At 37.4% G+C, this 23824-nt stretch overlaps 1 protein-coding gene across 1 annotated transcript in view; it reads left to right on the forward strand.

Annotated features, from left to right (window-relative positions):
- Positions 1–23824, forward strand: part of MCC (MCC regulator of WNT signaling pathway) — a 460067-nt gene that overhangs the window by 80646 nt on the left and 355597 nt on the right. Inside the window, exon 2 of the mRNA XM_032251904.1 lies at positions 15561–15805. Within this exon, the coding sequence (XP_032107795.1) occupies positions 15561–15805 (245 nt within the window). The remainder of the gene's footprint in view (positions 1–15560; positions 15806–23824) is intronic.

Below are 23824 nucleotides of genomic sequence, written 5' to 3' on the forward strand. Positions count from 1 at the left end.
GAGTGCAGTTGTCTTTTTATAATAATGGTGTTACGTGTGTAATTTTCCCATGAAAGTGTGACCTAAAATGATCTGAAGGGATAACTATTCTGGAAGTGTTATTAAAATATACTTAGAAATAAATTTTTTGAAAGTGTTCGCTTCCCAAATTCTTTTATTGCCCCCAAACCATGGCCTTTTCCAAGTATTCTGTCTTTCTATATCTTTTAGACACGACTGCCTTACATAGTGTTTGGATCTAGGGTCCATTGCTTAGCTTTAGTGGGATTTTTGGAAGGATATTGATATATTAAGAGCCACTTATTCATTTGTCATACTGACCATTATTGCTAGACTATTCAATTAGTAAGGATTTACTGAGTGCTCACTGTAAGATTCTACATCTGTCGCTGAGATTAACAAAAAGGTGCTCTTTGTTCATTCATTCATCCAGCAAGCTGTTTAAGTACCTGTTGTGTACAAAGCATGGTGCCAGGAACTTGGGACACATTCCCTTTTACAAGGCACTGACAGACCCTGTAAGATGAAGATAAGATCTGCTATTGTGAGAATTAAATGAAAAAATATATCTAAAATACTTTTTACAGCCTCTGAGTATTTTTCCCCAAGAATGCCAGAGATTGCTTTTGAGAAGTTTTTACAAATCATTATGAAGATACGCTGAGTCTTGCTTAATTCCAGATGTTAATTTACTGATTTAAAGAAATAATCCAAGGGAGAAATGCATTAAAGTATTTTCTTCCACTGCAGTGTCCGTAAAAAAACAGCAAATTAAGAGAGGACCAAAACAATAAAGAGTAAGAGTGTTAGCAAACAGTCACATGTAAAAGAACTATAGAATAAAAAGTTGTTAAAAAAACATGTAAACATAATACTTCCCTTGTTTGCAGATGCTGTCTTCTTGAATGTTGGCTCTTAGTCATTCTTGACATGTCATCTGGAAAGGGGAAAATAATGTGTCAGTGACTGATCTTAGCTATTCATTATTTCTGTGACCTCTTAGGAAGTACAGGCTAAACATCAGAAGGAATTAGTATTGCAGGAACTCAAATCTAAGAAGGCAAAGCTGGTTCTTTCTCTAGGAAACGCACTTACCCTTCTACTTGCCCCAGAAGTCTGATAAATCTTTCAACCAAACTGTTTTCATAAGGGATTGGTGATTTGGACATGAATTTGAATCTGATTTCCTTAATCAAAAAGTGGGTATTTTTTATATGTCCCATAAGCAGAAGTGAATCAAAAATTAGAAAATCAGCTGCAAAATACTAACAAATACATAACATAATCGCTTTTTTGTGTTCTGAGAAAAAAAAATGCTTCTAGTTTTATATTATTTAGCTAGAATAATAACTGAAATTTTTAACCATCTCCTTGCTTAACTGATACTATTGCCTGAAGCTATTTGAAGATATTGTAGTCTATTTTATTTTTTCCAGTGTTAGAACGTTGTCATGAACAGAACATATTCTATATCTGTACTGTTCAGTGTGGCTCCTGAGCATCTGAAATGTGGCTGTTGATCTCGTACAACTGAGGAACTAAATTTTTAATTATATTTAATTTTAATTAATTTAAATGTAAACTTAAATAGCCACCTGTGACTAGTGGCTACTGTATTGAATAGTATAGTCCAAGACTACAAATAATAATTCACAGGGTTAAAATAGATTTCAAAATAAATTGAAATAGGTTTCAAAATAGACAATATTGAGGAAGTTGCTAATTGGAAATTCTACTTTTGCAAAAAGCTTATATGAGTATATTGCATGATGCTGAGTTTTGGGATACGACTGAACCCATCACCCAGATAGTGAATATAGTACCCAATACTTGTTCAACTTTTGATTCCCTTCCTCCCTTTCCCACGTGGTAGCTCCCAAGTGTCTATTGTTGCCATCTTTATGTCCATATGTACACAATGTATAGCTCCCACTTATAAGTGAGAATGTGTGGTATTTAGTTTTCTGCTCTTACGTTAATTCACTTACGTTAATGGACTCCAGCTACATTTATGTTGCTGCAAAGGACATGATTTCATTCTTTTTATGGCTGCATGGTATTCCATGGTGTATACGCACATTTTCTTTATTCAGTTCATCACTGATAAGTACCTAGCTTGATGCCATGTCTTTGCTATTGTGAATATTGCTGTGATTAACATATAAGTGCATATGTCTTTTTGGTAGAATGATTTATATTCCTTCAGGTATATACCCAGTAATCATTTTGCTGGGTCGAATAATAGTTCCAAGTTTAGTTCTTTGAGAAATCGCCAAACTGCTTCCCACAGTGGCCGAACTAATTACCTTCCTACCAACAATGTATAAGCATTCCCCTTTCTCCACAACCTCACTGACAAAGTTATTTTTTGACTTTTTAGTAATAACCATTTTGACTAGTGTGAGCTGGTATCTCACTGTGGTTTTGATTTGCCTGTTTCTAATGATTAGTGATATTGAGCATTTTTTCATGTTTGTTGGCCACTTGCATGTCTTCTCTCAGGAAGTATCTGTTCATGTCCTTTGCCCACTATTTAATGGAGTTATTTATTTTTTGCTTGCTGATTTAAGTTCCTTATAGATTCTGGATGTGAGACCATTGTTGGATGCATAGTTTGTGAATATTTTCTCCCATTCTGTAGGCTGTCTGTTTACTCAGTTGATAGTTTCTTTTGCTGTGCAGCAGCTCTTTTGTTTAATTAGGCTCCACTTGTCAATTTTTATTTTTCTTGCAACTGTTTTTGAGGCCTTAGTCATATATTTTTTTCCAAGGCCAATGTTCAGAAGGGTATTTCTTAGGTTTTCAACTAGTATTTTTATGGTTTTGGGTCTTATATTTAAGTCTTTAATCCATCTTGAGTTAACTTTTGTATATAGTGATAAGTAAGGGTCCAGTTTCATTCTTCTGCTTATAGCTAGCCAGTTATCTCTGCACCACTTATTGAACAGGGAGTCCTTCTGCATTGAAAAGGTTTATATTTCAATATTCTATTAGGTTTGACACTTCAAAAATAATCTTTATAATATAAATGAAGTCACTTAATATGTTTATTCTTTCTTTCAAACTTGATTTTTGTTTTGTCTTTCCTATTTTTCTGTATTTGTTTCAAGTTGGTAACCACAACCAAAGCATTTTTTTTTTTGGATATTAAGAATTGGACCAATAGTTTCATCATTTCTAGCGGAATGTTTTATTAGAAACACAGAGTGACAGAGACAGACAGAGAATAAACGCATGGGCTAAACTTGATGCCAATGTAGAATGATCATTATTTTGGCAGACCTGGTGAGTGCTTTAAGACAGTGGGAGGCGCCAAGATGATTTCAGTTAAATCCTTCAGATGCATGTCTTGGGGCATTTTATGTGTTTGTTTAGGTAATGTTGGAATTCATTTTCCCGTTCCTTCATGGCTCTTCATGTTATTATCGTATGTATTTCCAAACTGCAGCTGACCTTTTTTTAAATAAAAACTGAGTTTTAAAAAGAGGCTGAGGTGCATTTATCCATAGCAGTGTCTCTTTGCTTTCCCTATTTGACATTAAAACACTATTTTAAGTTGTAGAATATAATTTTTATGCCCCTCGAGAAACCTATCTGTTGATGCACTGAAGCCTATGTGTGCCAGGTTGCCTTCCTCTTCTGTAAAATTTCAATCAAGTGGAATATTTGGAATCATGGGCTTCTGGCTGATTGAAAGCAAATGAAGAAATTACTCATTCATTTATGATTTATTTACCAACTACCTATTATATGCCAGGTATCGTTCTTGGTATTCGGAATACAACAGTGAAGAAAATAGACAAAATTCTTCATCTTTGTATAGCTTGCATTCCAGAGGAATCCTTTGTTTACCTACTTTTGTAGAGGATTTTTTTCAAAATATCTATTTTGTTTTATCTTGCAAGTACATAAATTACCACAATATGGTTTGTCACCCAGACTGGAGTGCAGAGGTGCGATCTCGGAGCAATTTCCACTGCCTTGGACTCCCGAGTAGCTGAGGTTGCAGGTGTGCACCACCACATCTGGCTATTTTTTCTTTCTTTCTTTTTTGTATTATTAGTAGAGACACAGTTTCACCATGCTGGCCAGGCTGGTCTTGAACTTCTGGCCTCAAATGATCTGTCTGCCTTAGCATCCCAAAGTGCTGCAATTATAGGCACTAGCTACTGTGCCCGGCTGGGTTTTTTTGTTTGTTGGTTTTTGAGACAGCGTCTCATTCCTTCACCCAGGTTGGAGTACAGTGCCACAATGATGGCTCACTGCAGCCTCAACCTCCCTGGCTCAAGTGATCCTCTCACCTCAGCCTCCCAAGTAGCCAGGACTACAGGTGTGTGCCACCATACCCAGCTAATTTTTGTATTTTTTTTTTGTGGAGATGGAGCCTTACCATGTTGCCCAGGCTGGTCTCAAACTCCTGAGCTCAAGCGATCCTTCAGCCTCAGCCTCCCAAAGTGTTGGGATAACAGCCATGAGCCACCACACCCAGCCTTTTTTGTTTTTGATCACTAAGACTCCTGAGTGTCCTCAGAGCCCTCATTCCTTAGGACTGTTGGTATAGAACAGAAGTTCTCCAAACAACTTACAAATACTGATGCTGCCTTCCCCTCTCCCATTTCCCAGTCCCCCATCCCCACCATTCTGATTTAGTTGCATGGGCTGTGGGGCATAAGCATCAAAATGTTTTAATTAATCACCTCAATTACAATGAGTTGAGCATCATAATTAATATCTATTAATATAGAAAGTTTAGATTACTGACTTGAAGGGTATGGAGTCCAGCATATGTAAACCACAAAGTATCTGAGACAGATCTCAATTTAGAAGTTAATTTTGCCAAGGTTAAGAGTGCATGCCTAGGAGACAGGTCTGTGCCTTTCTTCAAAGATGATTTTTGAAGGCTTCTGTATTTAAAGGGGAACAGCAGGCTGGGGGGGAAGAGGAAGGGTGTGATCACTTTACTGAATCCATATATTGCAGGAAAAAAGAAGCAGGTAGGAGAACAGTCAATTATGTATTCACGTGGTGCTCAGTAAATCGCCACTTTACATAAGATAAGGTGAACATAGAGTAGCTACCTGTGGAGATATTTAACTTTTATCTGTAGCCATCTGCTTAGAACAAAAGGAAAAGCTTTTGAACCGAAGCTTCTTGCATGACTCAGCTTTCAGCTTAATTTTTGTTTCTTTTGGCACAGTGAAATTAGGGTCCCAAGTTTTTATTTTCCTTTCACACATATACACTAGAAGATATTTAAAAGCCTAATGATAGCAACTTGTCTTAATTTGTGATTACAAAATAAAGTGTGCAAAAAGTACAGAAGAAATGGCATTAAAGTTTTTCACTATTTAGGTTCTCTTTCCACCTCTTTTACATCAAGTCTAACATTATATTTACCCACTCATTCATTCATTTTTTATGCATTTATTTAGCACTTACTGTATACCAGGTGTTACAGACTCAAAGATAATGAACAAAGAATGAACTTTATCCTCTAGGAATTTACAGCCTAGTACAGATTTGTGGACTTTTTCTGTAAAGGGTCATAGAGTATATATTTTTGGTTTTGTGGGCCATATGGTCTCTGTCACAATAATTCAACTCTGCTATTATAGCAAAAAAATAGTCATAGACATTACATAGATAAATGGGCATGCTGTGTTCCAATAAACTAGATTTACAGAAATAGGAAATGATCTGGATTTGGCTGCAGGTCTTACTTGCCAACCTCTGGTTTACTAGAAGTGAGAGAAAAATAAATCAGCAATTACTATAGAGTAGGATAAGTGATTGAAGCTTGTGAAAGTACTTTGATAAGATAATAAAGGGCTATCAAATTAGACTGGGGGTTATGTGAGATATAGAAGATTTCTGAAGGAGACACTGTTCAAGTGACTTATGAGACATGGGCTGGAGTTTGGAGAAAGGGAAAGAAGTGGATGTTCCGAGCAGAGGGACAAACGTGCAAAGCATGAGCATCTAAAATATTAGTGCCTCTTAGAGAAGCTAAAAGAAATTTGGGGGCTGGGATGAAGGCTGCCTACTTCAGCAAGAAGAGGTAGGCTCAGCCATATTCTGATGGGCCTTGGCTGTGAAGTGAGAAACTTGGATTTGAAGCTAAAAGTCTTGTGGGGAGCAAAAAAAAGGGTTTGAAGCAGGAAAGAGTAACAGAATTTGTTGGCTGCCCGTTGGAAAGTGTGAGACCCATTAGGAGACCAGTGCAATAAACCAGGTGGAAAGTGTTGAGAGAGGTAGGGATGATCAGGATGGAATGGACCTGAGAGCTATTTAGACAATAAAAGCTCTTGTTCTTGGTGACTGAGTAGGGGATAACCAAGAAGGAAACACCCTAGATAACTTCTAGATTTCCAGCATGGGTGACTAGATGGTATAATTTATGTAGCTAGAAGGAGAAAATTTGGGAAAGGGTACAAGATGATGAATTAAGCACAGGACTTTCAGTTCAAGATAAATATATGACAGTCAATTGTAGCTACCATGTAGAAGGTGGATTGCTACTTAACTGAAGGTAGAGATTTGGTAGTCAGCCATGCATAGTGGTAGCTTAAAGCCACAGATTTATATTAGATTATCTGTAGAGTCTATAAAGTGAAAAAACAGAGGACCAAGGATATGACTCTAAGATAGCATGTATTTAAGGACAAGAATTCTGATATGGAGCTTCATAGAGAGATGGGAGAAACCAGAAGATGGGGTTTAACAGAATGAAGGAAGAGTTTCAAGAAGGCAGCAGCCAGCATTAAGCACTGAAGAGAAGGAAAGAAATGTGTCTCTGGAATTATGTGGTATGAAATGCCTTTGCAGAAAAGAAAATGAGGACATAGGGACTACTCTCTATGTAGGGAATTAGACTACTCTCTCCAGAAACATAGCTGAAGTGTGGGCAGCTCAGAAACTGCTGGTGGGACTATAAATTTGATGTTTCTCAAAGGATATTCAGAAAACTATATTGAGAGATTGGACCTTTTAACGATGAGTAATTCCACTTCTAGAAAATCATACCAGGCTCACACCTGTAATCCCAGCACTTTGGGAGGCCGAGGCGGGTGGATCACGAGGTCAAGAGATCAAGACCATCCTGGTCAACATGGTGAAACTCCGTCTCTACTAAAAATACAAAAAATTAGCTGGGCATGATGGCACGTGCCTGTAATCCCAGCTACTCAGGAAGCTGAGGCAGGAGAATTGCCTGAACCCAGGAGGCGGAAGTTGCGGTGAGCCGAGATCACGCCATTGCACTCCAGCCTGGGTTAACGAGAGTGAAACTCCGTCTCAAAAAAAAAAAAGAAAATCATACCAGGAAAATAATCAGATGCTCTCTAGTCTGCAAGGATGAACAAAAGTTCCAAAATGACATTTTGGATCATCGAATTTGATTAACTCCAAGGGTCATGTCCTATATATGCCTATTGATGTGATTGACATTCATTTTAAACATTTTCCCCTCCAACTATAGCCTCAGACCAGACTTGCTTCAAATTGCTTTATATATATGTTAGATTTTTAAGAGACATTTTAAATATTGAAAATTACAAGTATGTAATCAATACATATGTACCATACCCAGATTGCAGAGAAGTTAACATTGTGTTTGTCCACAGCTTTTAAAAACAACATTACAAAGGCATGTTAAGCCTCCATGTGCCTTTCCCTAATCCTGTTCCCCTCCCTCTATCACCTCTTTACAGTTGAGATTTATGCTTCTTGGCCTTGTTTTTATTACTTGCCTATGTGTAAATCTATATACAGTTTGTAGCATTGTTTTGTATATTTTTAAACTTTAGATTAATACTGTCATATTGTTTCTGTCATTCTTCAACTTGATGTTTTTACTCACTACTGTTTTTGAGAGTTTTTATGATGATACATTGAAGATACATTTCTTTCAAATCTCCTATTGTATTTCATTATGTGATGCTACTTCAATTTGTATATAGACATATTCTCTGTTGATAGGCATCTGGACTAGTTATTTAACATCTCTGTTCCTCAATTTCCTCACTTGTAAAATGGAGATAGTAATAGTACCAACCTCATGGGGTGGTGATGAGTATTAAACTAATTAATATATATAAAGCACTAGCTCAAGCCCTGGCATACAATAAACATCCAGTGTGTATTAGCTATTATTATCAATATGATTATTGAAATTATTGTTAACCTCTTCCCAATTATTTGCTGTTACAGATATTGTGCATGTCTCCTCCATTTCTGCGTAAATTTCTTGAGCACATGTAACTAAAAGTTGAATTTCTGGTTGAAGGGTATACTTGAATTTATCTTTTTTAGATGCTGCCGAAGTCCTCTCTAAAGAGGTGATACTAGCTTTTCTTCCACCAATACCATGTGAAAGTTTTTGTTTCCTTGTCAGCACTTGGTATTGTAAGACTAACGTTTTTGGCAATCCATTAGATACTGAAATGGTATCCAGTTATTAAAATTTACATTTTCCTTATACTTAGTGAGGTTAGGAATCTTTTTATATCTTCGTTGGCCATTCAGGTTTTCTTTTCTGTTGACTGTTTACATCATTTGCCCATTTTTCTTACTTTTTCTTTATTTTTAAATACTGGGTCTCCCTTTGTTACCCAGGCTGGAGTGCAGTTGCTATTCACAGGCAATCATAGCTCACTGTGGCCTTGAACTTCTGGCCTCAAACCATCCTCCCAATTACCTGGGATTACAGGCACATGCCGCCATGCCTAGCATTGCCCATTTTCTATTGGGTTGTTATCTTTTCCTTATTGCATTGTGGAATTCTTTATCTATCTAAATACTATCTTTTGTCCGTCATATCTCGGATTACATTAATAATCTGTTTGGCTTTTTAAAATTCGAAAACATTACTTTAATAAAACCTATTCATGCATATGGGAAACAACAAAATAAAACAGTACAGAAGAGTTTGTGACAAAACACAAGCCTTCTGCCCTACCTCCCTCTTCACATCCATGTCAACTCCCCAGAGGCAAAGTCTTGGTACCATTTGTGTTTCTAATTTTCCTGATAATTTCTTCCATAACATTGAAAAATATGCTAATACTTCTGTATCCTAATTACCAGCTTTTTTTTTTTTTTCCCAGAGACAAGGTCTTGCTGTGTCACCCAGTCTGGAATGCAGTAGTACAATCAGAGCTCCTGCAGCCTCCAAGCTTCTGGACTCAAGTGACCCTCCTGCCTTAGCCTTCCAAGTAGCTGGGACTACAGGTGTACACCACCATGCCTGGCTAATTTAAAAAATTTTTTTTGTAAAGATGATGTCTTACTTTGTTGCCCAGGCTGGTTTCAAATCCCTGGCTTCAAGTGATCCTTTTGCATTGGCCTTCAAAATTGCTGGGATTACAGGCATGAGCCACCATGCTCAGCCCTGATTACCAACTTTGGACAATATCTCTTTATTCCATGCTAGGAAAAGGAAGTACAGCCACTGTTTTCAGCCCCACTTCTCATTCTCACAATTCAACACACTGGCTGGCTGTAAACCCAGAGCCTTCAGCATTTCGATACCACCCAGCAGCTTCCCTGCTGCATATTCTAGGCAAGGATTTCTAGCACCTGTATCGTCCATCAACATGCTCCCACCTCTTTTGTGTCTCTCTGAAATTTGTTGAAATTTCCTATATTTAATAACATCTTCTCCTTTTCTCTTGAATATGGTTTTGTTTGCTTATTTGCTTATTGTTTTGTACTTCACTCTAATTATTTACTAAGAAGCAATGATGAAAGCAAGGCAAATGCATTTATTCCATTCAACTGCTGTACATAGAAATTACCAACTACAGCCCAGAAACCTGTTATTTTTTATAACCTAATTATAATTTTTCACACTTTGAATATTTAGAGACTTCTAAATTACATTTTTGTGTGACTCAAATTGAACATTTAGGGGCAAAATTAGTTTGTAGGTATTTTTTGTAGTCTTTCACAAGCAACTATTGCTGGACTACCTACTAGGTCCAGGGGTCTCTGTTAGTTGAGAATTTTGAACAAAAGCATGAAACCTATTACTTAAAGTCAATTGCCTCTGTATAGCCCTCATTCAAACTGGGTTTGGGATTTATTATCAATGTGTGGAAGAATAGTGTTTTTCTCTGCCCCGAGCTTGAGAGACCAAAGCCTGTCCTTCCCATTACACATCCCCAAGGTTAGGCTAGAAATTTACTTGAATGACAAATAGTTTTATTGAATTTTCACTTCATACTCAATTTCCTTATAAGTTAAAGGAAGAATAGCCAAGAGAAAAAGAAGACTTTTATATATAGAAGATAACAACTGTGCATTGTGAAACCTATGCGATTTTGAGTGTGAAGCATCAATCTTCTGAAATAACTGAAGTCATATTTTGGTTCTGCTGTCTGGTGATTGGTGTTCTCTAAGAGCTAAATATTGCCTGACTTAGCCAGTTCCTCTGATACAAACTGAGGTCTGTTTCATTCTCATGTTATGATGATATCATCTGAATATAAGATATATATGCATGAATATGAGTGTGAAACACCTTTTAAAGCACTTGTAACAATAATGACTTAGAGTAAAAAATGTTGAGTACAATTTTATGTAATTCACCAGATACTGTGATTATTGCTGGGTAAAGAGATTGCGTGTAATCTGTATTTTCTTTCTGCTTGTCTACATTTTCTACAATGAATGTGTGTTTTCTGAACTAATATACAAAAGTTTTATTTTTTTAAGGGCAGGACGCTTACATGATGTTATTGCTACTGAGATAGTTCTCTGCTGTACTATCTTAGTTTTGGACAGTCTCAATTTAGTATCTTTTCCTCTGTGAAGCCTTCCTTGCCTAGGGCAGATAAATGTCCTGCTGTCTTTCACTAAGCCTACAGGGTTATTAGTATTTTATAGAGGCCATTGGTCATTCATACTTGCTAAGCATCCCGTGTGCTGCATTCTGTGGGAAAGTACAAAGACAGGTATATGTGGAAAAATATCCAAAGTGGGGACCCCCTTTAAAAGAAAGGTCATTGTCAACTTCCGAGAGTTTATGTATGAATCCATCAAAACAAATGTGATGGGGTCTGCTGTGCACGGGGTGGTGTGCTGGGTGCTGCACACATCTCAAAGGGGATTGATGTAGCACCAACACTGGCTGCCAGGAGCTCATGGTCATATTGGTAAGATAAAGGTTGAATATGTGAAAATAATGTTTAAAAAGAGAGCGAGAGGAAGAAATCAAAGTTAAGTATAGCCCAAAATCTGTCACAAAACTAGAAATTATCACCTAATGGCTGATGCAGGTACTAAATGTTATCAGAAGGAAGAGACCACCATGAGTCTGAGCAGGCTGCCAGGGCTGCATGGAAGTGGATTGCACTGAGCTGAAATTGGAAGCTAGAAGGCATCTTTAGGCCTGTGTTTTCAGAATCCTAGAATTTTATTTCTACCACATTCTGTTGGTCAAACCCAGTCTCAAGACCAGCCCAGATTCAAGGGCAGGGAAATGGCCTCCATTTATTGATCGGAGGAATGGTAAAGGCATGCTGTAAAGAGGCATAGTCACAGGGGACTGTACGTCATTGTAGGCCATTTGTAACAACATGGCAAGGTGGCTTATAGAATACCCTGTGATTCAAGTTCTCTAGAATTAGTTCTTGATATAAAGGAGAGCTTTTACAATTTTATTCTTCTCCTGTAACTTTGTTTTCTTATCTTATTGATAACAAAGTGTAACTTTATATTCTCATTCATATCTAACATAGAAGAATAACACACATCTAGATGAATGTGATCTTTCTGGTTTGATATAAAAGCATTGTTAATTCATGACCTTTGATAATCAAGCTGCTCATCTCATGTCAAAATGTACCTGTTATTGATGTCCACGATGCTAGATGATAGCATGGAAAGGGCAAGAGCTCTAGAATCAGACTGATTTGGTTTAGATCCCAGGTTCTGCCCTATATTGTCTCTGTGACTCTTTCAGCTGTCATATCATAATCTGTAAAATGGGCATGTGTTAGTCCATTCTTCTGTGGCTGTCAGGAAATACCTGAGGCTGGGTAATTTGTAGTGAAGAAAAGGTTTATTTTGGCTCACTGTTCTGCAGGCTGTATAGGAAGTGTGGTGTTGGCATCTGCTTCTCGTGAAGGCCTCAGGAAGCTTCCAATCATAGCAGAAGGCAAAGGGGAACCAGCATGTAACATAGTGAGAGAGGGACCAAGGTGGGGGAGGACATGTCGGGCTTCTTTAAACCACCAGCTCTTGTGTGAACTAACAGGGAGACAACTCACTCATCACCAAGGGGATGGTGCTAAACCGTTCATGAGGGATCCACCCCGATGACCCAAACACTTCCTACCAGGACCCACCTCCAAATTTGTGGATAACATTTCAACATGGGATTTGGAGAGGATGAACATCCAAACCATGTCAGGGAATAACTGTAATTCCCCTGCGAGCTTGTTACTTATTATTGTTAATTTTGTATTTCTATACTGAAAGAATTTAGCTTGAATTTAGTTTTTAAAAGTGAGTACTTCTATTTAAAGCTTACACTTTGACTGAATTTGATAGAGTGCAGTGTATTTTGGTTTTGATCTTTTATATCAGCCTCTCAACAGCCTACACGTTTAAAATTAAATTCAGTTTCAGTGTTACATATTCTACTCTGAGTTGACATTTCTAGACCACAATTACTTCTTTGCAGCTGTTTCTTGTAGAATGGGGCTTCTCGAGCCTGAACAGAGCTGAGTTTCTCACCAGGGTGCCCAAGTGTATGTAAGTGGGCCTCCAGCAGGAAGGAACGGTGGGCCTCTGTGGACAGGTTGTACCACTTAGTGAGGCAGTCAGATCCATTCAGTATTCTTTTCCACTGAGCAGATCATGATTCATTATTAAAGCCCTGATCATGAAACTGGGGTGTTATAAAAGATCTATGATCAACAATTATAAAACAATCATAATAATGGCTACTGTGTATTGAGTACTTAATATGTGCCAGGAACTATGTTAAATGTTTTCTATGTATTATCTCATTTATCTTCAGAGCAACCCTATGAGGTAGATACTACTAATATGCCATTTTAAAACCTACAATGACATATCAATTTATGAAAGTAGTCTAATACACTGTGAAAAAGGACAACATACAGACAGGAAAAATGAATATACCATATTCTTACCAATCAGAGAATATCAATGTTAATATTACATGAACTTCTGGAATTTAGAAAACCTCCTTATTTCTTGCTAAGCCTAATTTTAAGACTATTGCCTAAATATCTAAAAAATAAATTCTTCTTTTAGAAAGTTAGGCTGAACTCTGAACTCAGAGTAAAAGCTGGGTCCTTTCTGTTTGTATTCCTGCTTTAGCAATTCTAATCACCCCTAACTCTTGGATGAATCTGCCTGAATATCAGGCAGGTTGTATACAAAGAAGGGCAAAATATATAAGCATATGAGAACCTTACTTTAAAAACCAAACAAATATTTTCCCAGTGTATTGATTAGCTACTGATGGGAGAAACATCACAAAATCTGAGCTTAAGAATGAACTTTAATTTGCATAAACAATAAGAACTTAATCTTGTTCACACATTTTGGGGTCAGCTGGAATGACTTTTCTTAAGCTATGAGTCTTCAGGTAGAATGGAGTGGCTTATCTGGGGACCCAGGCTAGATATAGGGGTAATGGCTACTATGGTATGCTTTTCTCATATGGTGACTGAAGCCAAAGGGGACAAGCTCAACAGTATAGGCACTTGTTCAGTAATATCCCAGGGGCCAAAGCAAGTTAGATATGAAGCCTGAAGTTAAGGGATAGGAAAGGATACACCTACCATGAATGTCCTTGGCCCTGAGAACAAGGCAAGGGTATACGTGTAAAACACTACTATGGGATAATGCAAGATTAGGACTAATAATAATTTAACCTGCCATACCCACTTCCATGTATGTATTTATTCTGATACTCATCCATCTACTTTACAAATATAGGGGTGTGTGTGTGTATACACAGATGCACAGGCATATATATAGATATAAAATATACATATGGACACAAAGACACATGTACACAGAGGATAAAACATGTAGTTATGTGTAAAAATTCTTTATAAAACATGAAAATGGGATAGCATATGGAAGCAGGGTGACAAGCTAAAAAGGCTAGTGGCATAGGCCTGGCATAAATTAAAAGGTCTTGGAATCTGTTACATTTATTGAAAAACACCATAAAGAGCAAGTATAAAAGCATTTCAGGGACAAGACTAACCAAAATTTGATGATAACTTGGACCTTGGAAACTTGGGGAAAGGGACAAGGGCAGAGGTGGGGGAGGGGAGTGCAGGTCACAGAATTAGGGGAAAGGTGGAGTGAATGAGAAGATATTAAAAATGCCCACAATTCTGTGAGCCTAGGGAACTTGAGAGAGATCATTTGTAACACTGACCAGGAGAGAATATGTGAAGGGTAACTTGAAGAGTGGTCTTAGCATGGTTAGGTTTCAGGTATCAGCAAACATCAAATTGGTTTTGTTCTCCAGGTAACTGAACTTTGGTGGTATGTTGAGACAGGAACACTAATTAGCTTTGTTTGTGACCATGAACAAATTTTTCATGTCTCTTCTACCACTTAAATTCTATAGTCCTTTGACCTTTGTTGAGAACTGCAGCTGGAGCAATATGAACAAAATATTTGCTAAAGAAGCTTAGATAGAGAGAAAAGAACAAGACTGTATGTCAGGGATCAAACCGATGTCCTCCATATGAATGTTCTTGGTTGGCACAGGGTTATTGTTCTTGTTATTCCTTTTGCAATTCTTTTTTATTCTTCTTTTTTTAAATTTGAGACCCTATAGGCTGGATATACTTCTCTAGTCCAACCACAGACCTCACTAAACCCTCTTATCTTAGATCTACCCACTTCACACATTAAATCTAGTCCTGGAAGACATTGAGATTTTGATGACTTCTCTTAGTATTAGGGCTTATTGATTGCTGGTGGGAAGATGGAAAATATTCAAGGTAAAGCAGGAAAAACCAAAGGCAGCTGAGCACTGAACCACAAAAGTCAAGATTAAATTACATTTTACACAATTACTAAAGTTAGCTGATTGGTCCAGAAAGCTGAAAATCAAGCTTGTTAAAATCTCTGTTGATTCTTTTATAACTTGACTAGATTTTGGACTCTGCCAAGAGTAGAAATAATGTCTATTTTGTGTTCTGAAACTTTATCTTACAGTGAGAGTACAGTGCTACACTCTTCAGGTTTAAAGAAAGAGCTTTATAATCTTCAACTTCAAAACAAAGAAAGGGTGAGAAGGGTGTGGAGACAGGAAGAAAAACAGAACAAAGGATTAAAAGTTGCCTCACGATTCCAAATAATAGAGTTTTTGTTTAGAATAACCCAGATGAAACATGTTTTTTCATACACTTACCACTTTTCTAGAAGCAGTGAGAAAGTTGAAAATAGGTCTAGTATGTGTGAGTATATTTAAGACATATCTTTTTCTTTTATTAACTAGTTTCTCTAGCTTAATTGTCTCTCATAACACGTTTTCTTCTGTTCAACCCCTTCTGCAGAAATGACTTGCTAATGGTGTGTCGCCAATTGAATATGGAAGAGTCTGTGGCTGAGATCATGAACCAATTGGGAGCAGGTGAAAATGGGAAGATTTCCTTTCAGGATTTCACAAGATGCCGCATGCAGCTCATTCGAGAAATTAGAAAGGAGGAAGTACATCTTTCTGCAAAGTCAGACAACTCGTGTACAAAGAAGCTGAGGGATAGAATTGCTTCCTGGCCCACGAGCAGCGACAACAGTTTGGGTAGGTATAACCAGGTGGCAGTTTTATGGCACTCCCCTGGACTTGCCTATGATCTCTCTAAATGAGAGTAGCCTCCCCAGCCTGGGGGCCAGCTCATACCGAGGCTGCCTTCCTAGCCACACTTTCCCTAGGGGAGTGCTCACTGTTTCCCCAAGTTCTGTCGGATGACTTCAAACTTCCCAGCTTGCTGCTTTCTTTATTTTGCTTCTTCCATTTTCCAGGTATAATAACACATTGAAATAGCTATTATGGAGGAAGGGTAAATGCATAGGAAAGGTAGTAACTGCATCAGCAGCTCTCAGAAACTCTTCGGGGAAGAATTTTCAAAGTTACATGAAGAGGCTTTTAAAATCAATTTTTTTTTAATTTAATGTTAAAATTGCTTTCTATAAAGATAGTTTTTCCGTACATAAGTTTATATTTCTTCCTGGTGCAAGATAAGCAGTTGGAAAGGAAGTTCTTAATATTGTTGATAATTATTGAAATTGGGTAATAGAAACATGGGGTTTCTTATACATATTTTTGAATACTCAGTTATATGGTTTTTTTTAGTATGTTTGAGATTTTACATAATAAAAAGTTAAAAAGGAAAGAAAGGAGACATCTTAAAGGGTAGCTTTAACAAAGAGACAGAAGAAAGTATCTGAATTTTCAGGGATATTTTTTCTTCTTTGAAAATGTGTCTTTGATCTCTTTTTCCATTTGTTTCTGTGCTAGGTAGATCTAGTGACAAGAAGTGAAGCATCATGTTAGTTTCCATCATTTGTTTCATATATACATATGTATATATATACACACACACAAGTAAGCATGGATGATTATGTAGTGCCACACACACACATCTTTAAACAATGCTTCTGGCAGTGGAATCATTTGGGCCATTATTACTGAGTAATGGAAACAATAAAAATGTCCACATATACTGCATGCCTTACTACCTTCATAGATTCTACTCTAGCAGCAAATCAAATGTCTAGTAGTAATGCATGCGCTCTCAGCATAATATGTAGAAATATTTAATATTGAAATAACTTTCTGAGCATTCAAGTAATATATGTTCATTATAGAAAAGCAAGGGGGGAAAAGGCAACCAGAAGAAAATAAAAATCACCCTAATCCTACCACATGGAAGTAATAACTACTGCCCACATTTGGTAAACTTACTTCTGGAGTCTCTTCATCTCTCTCCTTCTCTCTCTCGTCATGTGTGAGATTTGTGTTTTACTAATTTTGTCACATACCTTCTGTATATTTTGTATCTTGCAGTTTTTCTTTTCCATTTTCTTCATGCTTTTAAATGGTATTTGAAAGCATGATTCGTAAGTTTGCATGACACAAAATAGACACTCAGTAAATATTTATTAAATGATGAAGGAATTTTTTCTCCTAAGCTATATTTTCAGATTTTTCTGCCAGGAACATGGATTTCGTCTATAAACACATAAGTGTACACATATACATATTTGAAGGGTTAAGTAAATTGTGGAACACTCCAATAATTAAATACTGTATAGCATTAAAATAATGTATAAATGCTATAAATACTATATAGCATTAAAATAATATAGAAGAAAAATTTTTGTGGGAAAAAATGTGGTTGTCAAAATATATTTTAATGTGTAGTAGATATTTATAAAAATCCTAAAAGGAACTGGTGTGAAAGAATTGCTGCACACATCTAATTGGTTTGACCAGCTTGTAAGACTGTCCTGACCAGAGAAAGGACTGAAAAACAATACCCTTTCATCCTTTTATGTAACCTTATACCCTTGGGAAAAGAGGTGGTAACTGACAGGAGGTGATTCATAAAACATGTCCTGAACTGAGGAAGTGCCAGCGGCTATGAAACCTCCTACAACTTTCTCCTGGTAGTTAAGAGTTCAGAGTCAGATTATTTGAGTGAGAATCCTACTTCTATCACTTACTGTCTACATGACACTAGCAAATCATTTAACCTTCCTGTGTCTCAGTTTCCTCAAGTGTAAAATGAGGGCAGTTACTGTTATTTTGGAGAATGAAGGAGTTAATGTATATGTAAATTCCACAAAGCAATGCCCAGCACGTAATCACTAAATATGTGTTAAACTAATATTGTTATTATTATTACCACCCAGTTTTAAGTCCTGGGGATTTGGAAAACAACCCCCATTCAGCCTAACTTAAATCAAATACATCTAAAATTTGGCACTAATTAGGCTGGGCACCATGGCTCACACCTGTAATCCCAGCACAGGTGGGAGGATCACTTGAGGTCAAGAATTTGAAACTATCCGGGCAACATACAAAAAATTTAAAAATTAGGCGCAGTGGTGCATGCCTGCTGTCCTAGCTACTTGGGAGGCTGATATGGAAGGATTACTTGAGCCTAAGAGTTAGAAGTGGCAGTGAGCTATGATTGCACTCCAGCCTAGGTGACAGAGCAAGACCCTGTATCAAAAAAAAATGACAATAAACAAAGATATATGTGTTCAATTAGTACTTCATTATGTATATGTTCAATTAGCCCTTCTCTTTTCTATGCCAATAACCTCCCCTGACTCTAACACCAGGATCTCCCTTCTGGGGGTGTAGGGAAGCCCTGTCTTGACTTTGTGTCCCCATTAGTATGGCCCTATTTCTCCGACTCTTCCTTCAGTGCACTCTTACTGTCTTCAGTCCTTACCACTCTTCTGGCCCTGCTTTTGCTGCCTCCATGTTGGCCAATCCAATGGTTCCTTTTCTGTCCACATCTAAATCTTTGGAATTTGACCCAGCTGACCACTCCTTCATGCTGGCTTCTCTTGGACTTCTTGACACCATGTTCTCCTGTTTACCATTTTGGCTTTCTTTCTCAGCCTATACTTCCAAATTTTGAGGTACCTTGGGGTTACATTCTCTCCTTAGATGATTTCATGGATTTATTTATTTGAGTCAGGATCTCACTCTGTCACCCAGGCTGGAGTACAGTGTTGCAGTCATGGCTCACTGCAGCCTCAACCTCCTGGGCTCAAGTGATCCTTCTGCCTCAGCCTCCCAAGTAGCTGGAACTACAGGCATGCACCACCAGGCCCAGCTAATATTTTGTATTTTTTTGTGGAGATGGGGTTTTGCTATGTTGTCCAGGATGGTCTCAACTCCTAGACTCAAGCCATCTTCCTGCCTCAGCCTCCCAAAGTGCTGAAATCACAGGCTAGCACCATCATGCCCATATATATATATATATATATATATATATATATATATATATAATTTTTAAATCTTTTGTATGTTGCCCAGGCTAGTTTCAAACTCTTGACATCAAGTAATCAGGTTAAATTGACAGGTATTCCTAGATTCATGCCTATATATATATCATGCCTATACACACACACATACTCGCACACACAGGCACACACACACACACATACACACACACACACACACACATATATATATATGGGCGGGGCTATATATATATACACACATGTATATATACATATATATTTCCCATGATCTCAAAATAGGTTAAAATTGACATATATTCCTATATATCTTATAAACTTCCAACCTTAATGCAGTGAAAAAGAACTTTTGATTCTGTCCCCTACTTTTTCTCCCAGGCTTATTAGTCTCCCAGATAACCTTTACATAGGAAATATCTGCATTTAGTAAATATCTGCATCTAGGAAATATTCCTGTCCACCTGTTTGCTCAAGCTGGCAAGTCCCACTGTTTTGCATACCAAAGTATATCCAGGATCTGCCCACTTCCTTTGCTCTCCTGCCATCACCGTGTCCAAATCACCATCATATCTTGCCTTGCCTACTAAAATAATCTTTGTCTGGCCTCCCTGACTCCTCCCTTGGCTCCTTACGTTTCATTTTCTACCCTGTAGTCATAGTTATCTTTTAAAGTTATAAAATCATGCTTAGTTCAATCCTATGTCTAAAATATTCTGTGGCTTCTGTATCATCTTAAAATAAGGTCCAAATTCCTACCACGGTGTGGCACATACCACCCACTCTGAGTTGATCTCACCTTGCTCCTCTGACTTACCATGTTTGCCACAGTCACGCTGGCCTTCCGGCTTTTCCTCTAACTTAGGAAACTCAGCCAGTGTCCCGGCCCATCTTTCCAGCATGCTCATTGCTCTTTCCTTTTATTCACATTTAAGCTTAAATATTTCCTCTTCAGAGAGGCCTTTCCAAGCTAAAGCAGCCTCTCCTCCTTTCCTTGTTCACATGCCCTTACTGCTTCGTACCACTTACCATATCTGACATGAGTTTGTACCTACTTGAATATTTACTTATCTGTCTTTCCCCATACAAATAGATTTCCACTGGATAACTAATGGCCTTGATTGTCATGTTTACTGCTATACTCTAGCACTTAGAACAGTGCCTGGCACGTGGAAGATGCTCAATGCATCTTTGTTGAATGAATGAATGAGCAATGCACTGTCATGCTCCTTTAGGGACAGAGGAAAGTGCAGTGCACAGTTCCAGACACTAAATAACTTATAATGTGATTATGGAGATGTAAGCACATGACAAATTAAGTGTCAATAAGCTTTAAAGCAGAGTTAACAAACTTTAAGCCATTAAATTTCCAAGTTAACAAAACTTGGGCAGCCATTGAATGGTACAGAAGATATGATCTGCTCTATAAGGGGACCTAAGAAATACTGTGAACAGGAGTTTCAGGAAAGATTACCTGTGACTGTAGGATGGAGAGAAATAGAAAAAATGTTGTGCTGTTGTGAAAAAAGCCAAAGAAAAACTTAGGTTTAATGCTTAAGTGTCAGAAGAACTTTATTGTCAGCCTTGACATTTCACAGCACATCCACAACAGGGAGTTGAGTTGGCAGAAAAAGAAGACTTGTCAAAACATTACATGCTCAACTTGGAAGAGGAATTTCGATAGATTCATTTTTCCCAAGTGTTTTTTGCAGAATACTGATTTAAAGAGATGGTTATACATATTATGTGAAGAAAGAACTTCTTTGTCAAGTACATGTGAAAACTTTGGGTTTAACTAGATTATAGTTTTCTTTACTGCAAGATATCTTGGAGCCTTTAATATACCATTGTTTCTTGAGAGTCTCCAGAAGAATAATAAAATATAGGGCGTTTTCCACACTTAATTGACTCTAAACTTTTACTCACAAAGCTTCTCTTAGGCCAGCTATACAATTTAATAGTTTTAGCAATAATAATATAAATGTTTAAAAATTACTAATATTTATTAGCATGAGACAATTTGCTAAGCACTTTACTTATATTATAGTGCTAGAAAGATCCCGATTTCACCACTGAGTTGCCATGGAACTTAGGCTAAGTTCCTGATTATTCTGTTTAAGTTTCTTATCTTTAAATATAGAGCAGTAATACAAACATTATAGGGAAGTTGGAAAGATTTAGTGAGATATTGCATGTAAAGTTCCTACACAGAGCTTATAACACAGTAGGTTTTCAATATGTAATAGTGTTAGCATTATCATCTCTAATCCATGCAACTACTTTCCTCGTCTAGAATAGAATCCTCCTTCTATACAGGAGGAAGCCGAGCCTGTAAGCCACAGAGCAAGTAAGGAGTAGAGAACACTCAGCCTATTGAAACAGATGATCCTTTGAGTCTCCTGCAACTTTTACTTAGAAAACTGACATGAAGAGCAAAGTGCAAACTGAAAATAACACTGCCATCCAGAGGCCACTCCCAGAAACGACAGATATATGGTCCTCATGGTCTTGAGGCAGGATCTGAGGGCAATTCGTGTTAGTGAAAGCCCGTCTCGTTGGCAGCAAAGTGATGCATACATTATGCCAGAACAGTTGTGAGGTATTCTATATGCTACCTAATTTTCCAATGAAAAACAATCTAGATTCATTATAATTACTTATAGATTTGATGTTGAAAAGTGTGCTTTTCTTTGTGATTGGGAAAGACTGGAGTTAAAAAAGAAATTCTAGCATTGGATATTTACATAGCAATTCCAACAGAGTATTTAAACATGCCCTTTTAAATAAATAGTTTTTTTTTTTTAACTTCAGCTAAGCTGTAAACCTTACACATGGATTCCATATACTTGTGTCAAACATGTGAATTATGTGAGAGAGGCAGTGCTTCAGGCTGATGGCCACTGAAAGGGCAGGGATTGCCTGAAAGCTGATGCAGCCCTTTGAGCTGGCCTAATGAGGCTGTCACCTGTCTGTGCTTCTCAGGGCTTTGGGGGCACTTGTTTTTCTTCCTTTGGTCAGGTCTCCAAGAGCCCAGAAATTTATTTCAATCAAATTCCATAGTTGTAAAACATTGTTTAATATAGCAGACATTACAACCTGCTAATTTAGTATAATTAACTTTAATTTATACTAAGATTAGAACACCAGGCACAATTTCTAATAACCTATATCTCCAAAGACTCTTTATTGCCTTTTCCTTGAGGTAGATTCTTACCTGATGTGTTAGCCTTCATTGCTGCTCCAATGGTGCCTCAGTGGTCTAAGGAAAAAATAAATTGCTGAAGTTTCTCAGAAAAACTAACAGCAAAAAAAAAAAAAAAAAAGTGTTCTTTAATGGGATCTCAAAGTAAAAAGTTAGATCAAAGAATATATGGTTTAAACAGGAAGGACCTCAAACCCACAAGCTTGAGGGAGGAAGTATGAGGAGATATCCTGATTCCTTGGCAGATTTAAAGAAACAATTCAGCCTCCTGAATTTGGGTTTGATATCTTGTTAAAAAATTTAAAACCACAGTTACTTAATATATACAAAACCTATTCAGTCCTGACACATCCCAGTTTTCCAGAATGAATGCTACTGTTAGACTTCATTGTATTTTTTTTCTGTGTATATAGATATGTTTCTAAACCATTAAAGCAGATTAAATGAAATGAGATAAGGCATTTTTCAGTCCTATCAGATTGGCCCTATTATGTAGGGTTCTGGCTGGTGAATTGAGAAAACCAAAAATGGCTTAAGTCCCCTGTGGGCTCTAGGTGAACACTTAATAATTAACACAGAACCTTTTAAATAAAATCACTCTTGAGAGTGATTCATTGTTAAAAATACTGCCCAGTGAGCCTAAAACCAGACTCAAGTCACACACAATAGTCTTCAGTCTATTTGAAGGTATCAGGGAGTTTTAAGGTTTGTTTTTTTTTTTCCATTTCATTTTGTTGTTGTTTTGTTTTATTTTACATACTCTAAGCCTTCTGTCAAAGGGTAAACAATTTATTCTACTACTTAATTGGGAGTTATAAAGGCCTTGAAAGTCTTCAAGTAATGGGTACCATGTTACGTGGTAAAGCAGCTATCTATAGATTAAGTTTGGGTAAACTTAGCCAGGTCTTTGATTAACAGCTCATTTTTGTCTCTTTTTATTAATCGTTGTCCTTTCTGTCCATGAGCAGTCCCTAATTCCCATTGATTCTTCTGTTCATACTTCTCAAATTGGTAATACCATGGTCTAGGTATGGATCCTCCCTCATCTCTTGATTACTAGTTTCCTCCCAGCTCTTCTTTCTGCCTGCAAGCTGTTGGTTAAGCAAATGCTGCTATGACTTCCTAATATTTTTGCTATGTATTTATGATACAACTCTCTTTTCTTTACATCTGCTCAATTGACTGTGCTGTCACCTCTGGATGCTTTTGGATGTCAAGACTCCTAACCGTCCAGTGGGCTCATCCTACTATATCCTATCTTGTTTCCCACTACTTCTCACATGGGCCCTTAACTTCAGTAATGCTGGCCTTCTTACGACCCCTACACAACCCCTCAAACCTACTTCCTGAGTTTTGTTCCCTCTGCACTATAGATTAGAGCTTTTTGGGATAAGCAGCAAACACCCAACTCTATGACTTTGAAGAAAAAGTGGGAGGTGGTGAGAGAGAATGAGAATGTGAGTATTGGAGAAACCTAGACAATTAGTTCCAGCGTGGATGGATTCAAAGGCTCAAACGTTATCAGCCTTCCTTCCGCTGTGTCTCAGCCCTTTCCTTTAGGATTGGCTTTATTCTCAGGCTCCTGGTCATGATTTCTAGCAGCCCAAGTCTTACAGCCAT

The sequence above is a fragment of the Sapajus apella genome, unplaced genomic scaffold (genome assembly GCF_009761245.1).
Source record: "Sapajus apella isolate SASKATOON/1434 unplaced genomic scaffold, GSC_monkey_1.0 scaffold1, whole genome shotgun sequence".
NCBI lineage: Eukaryota > Metazoa > Chordata > Mammalia > Primates > Cebidae > Sapajus > Sapajus apella.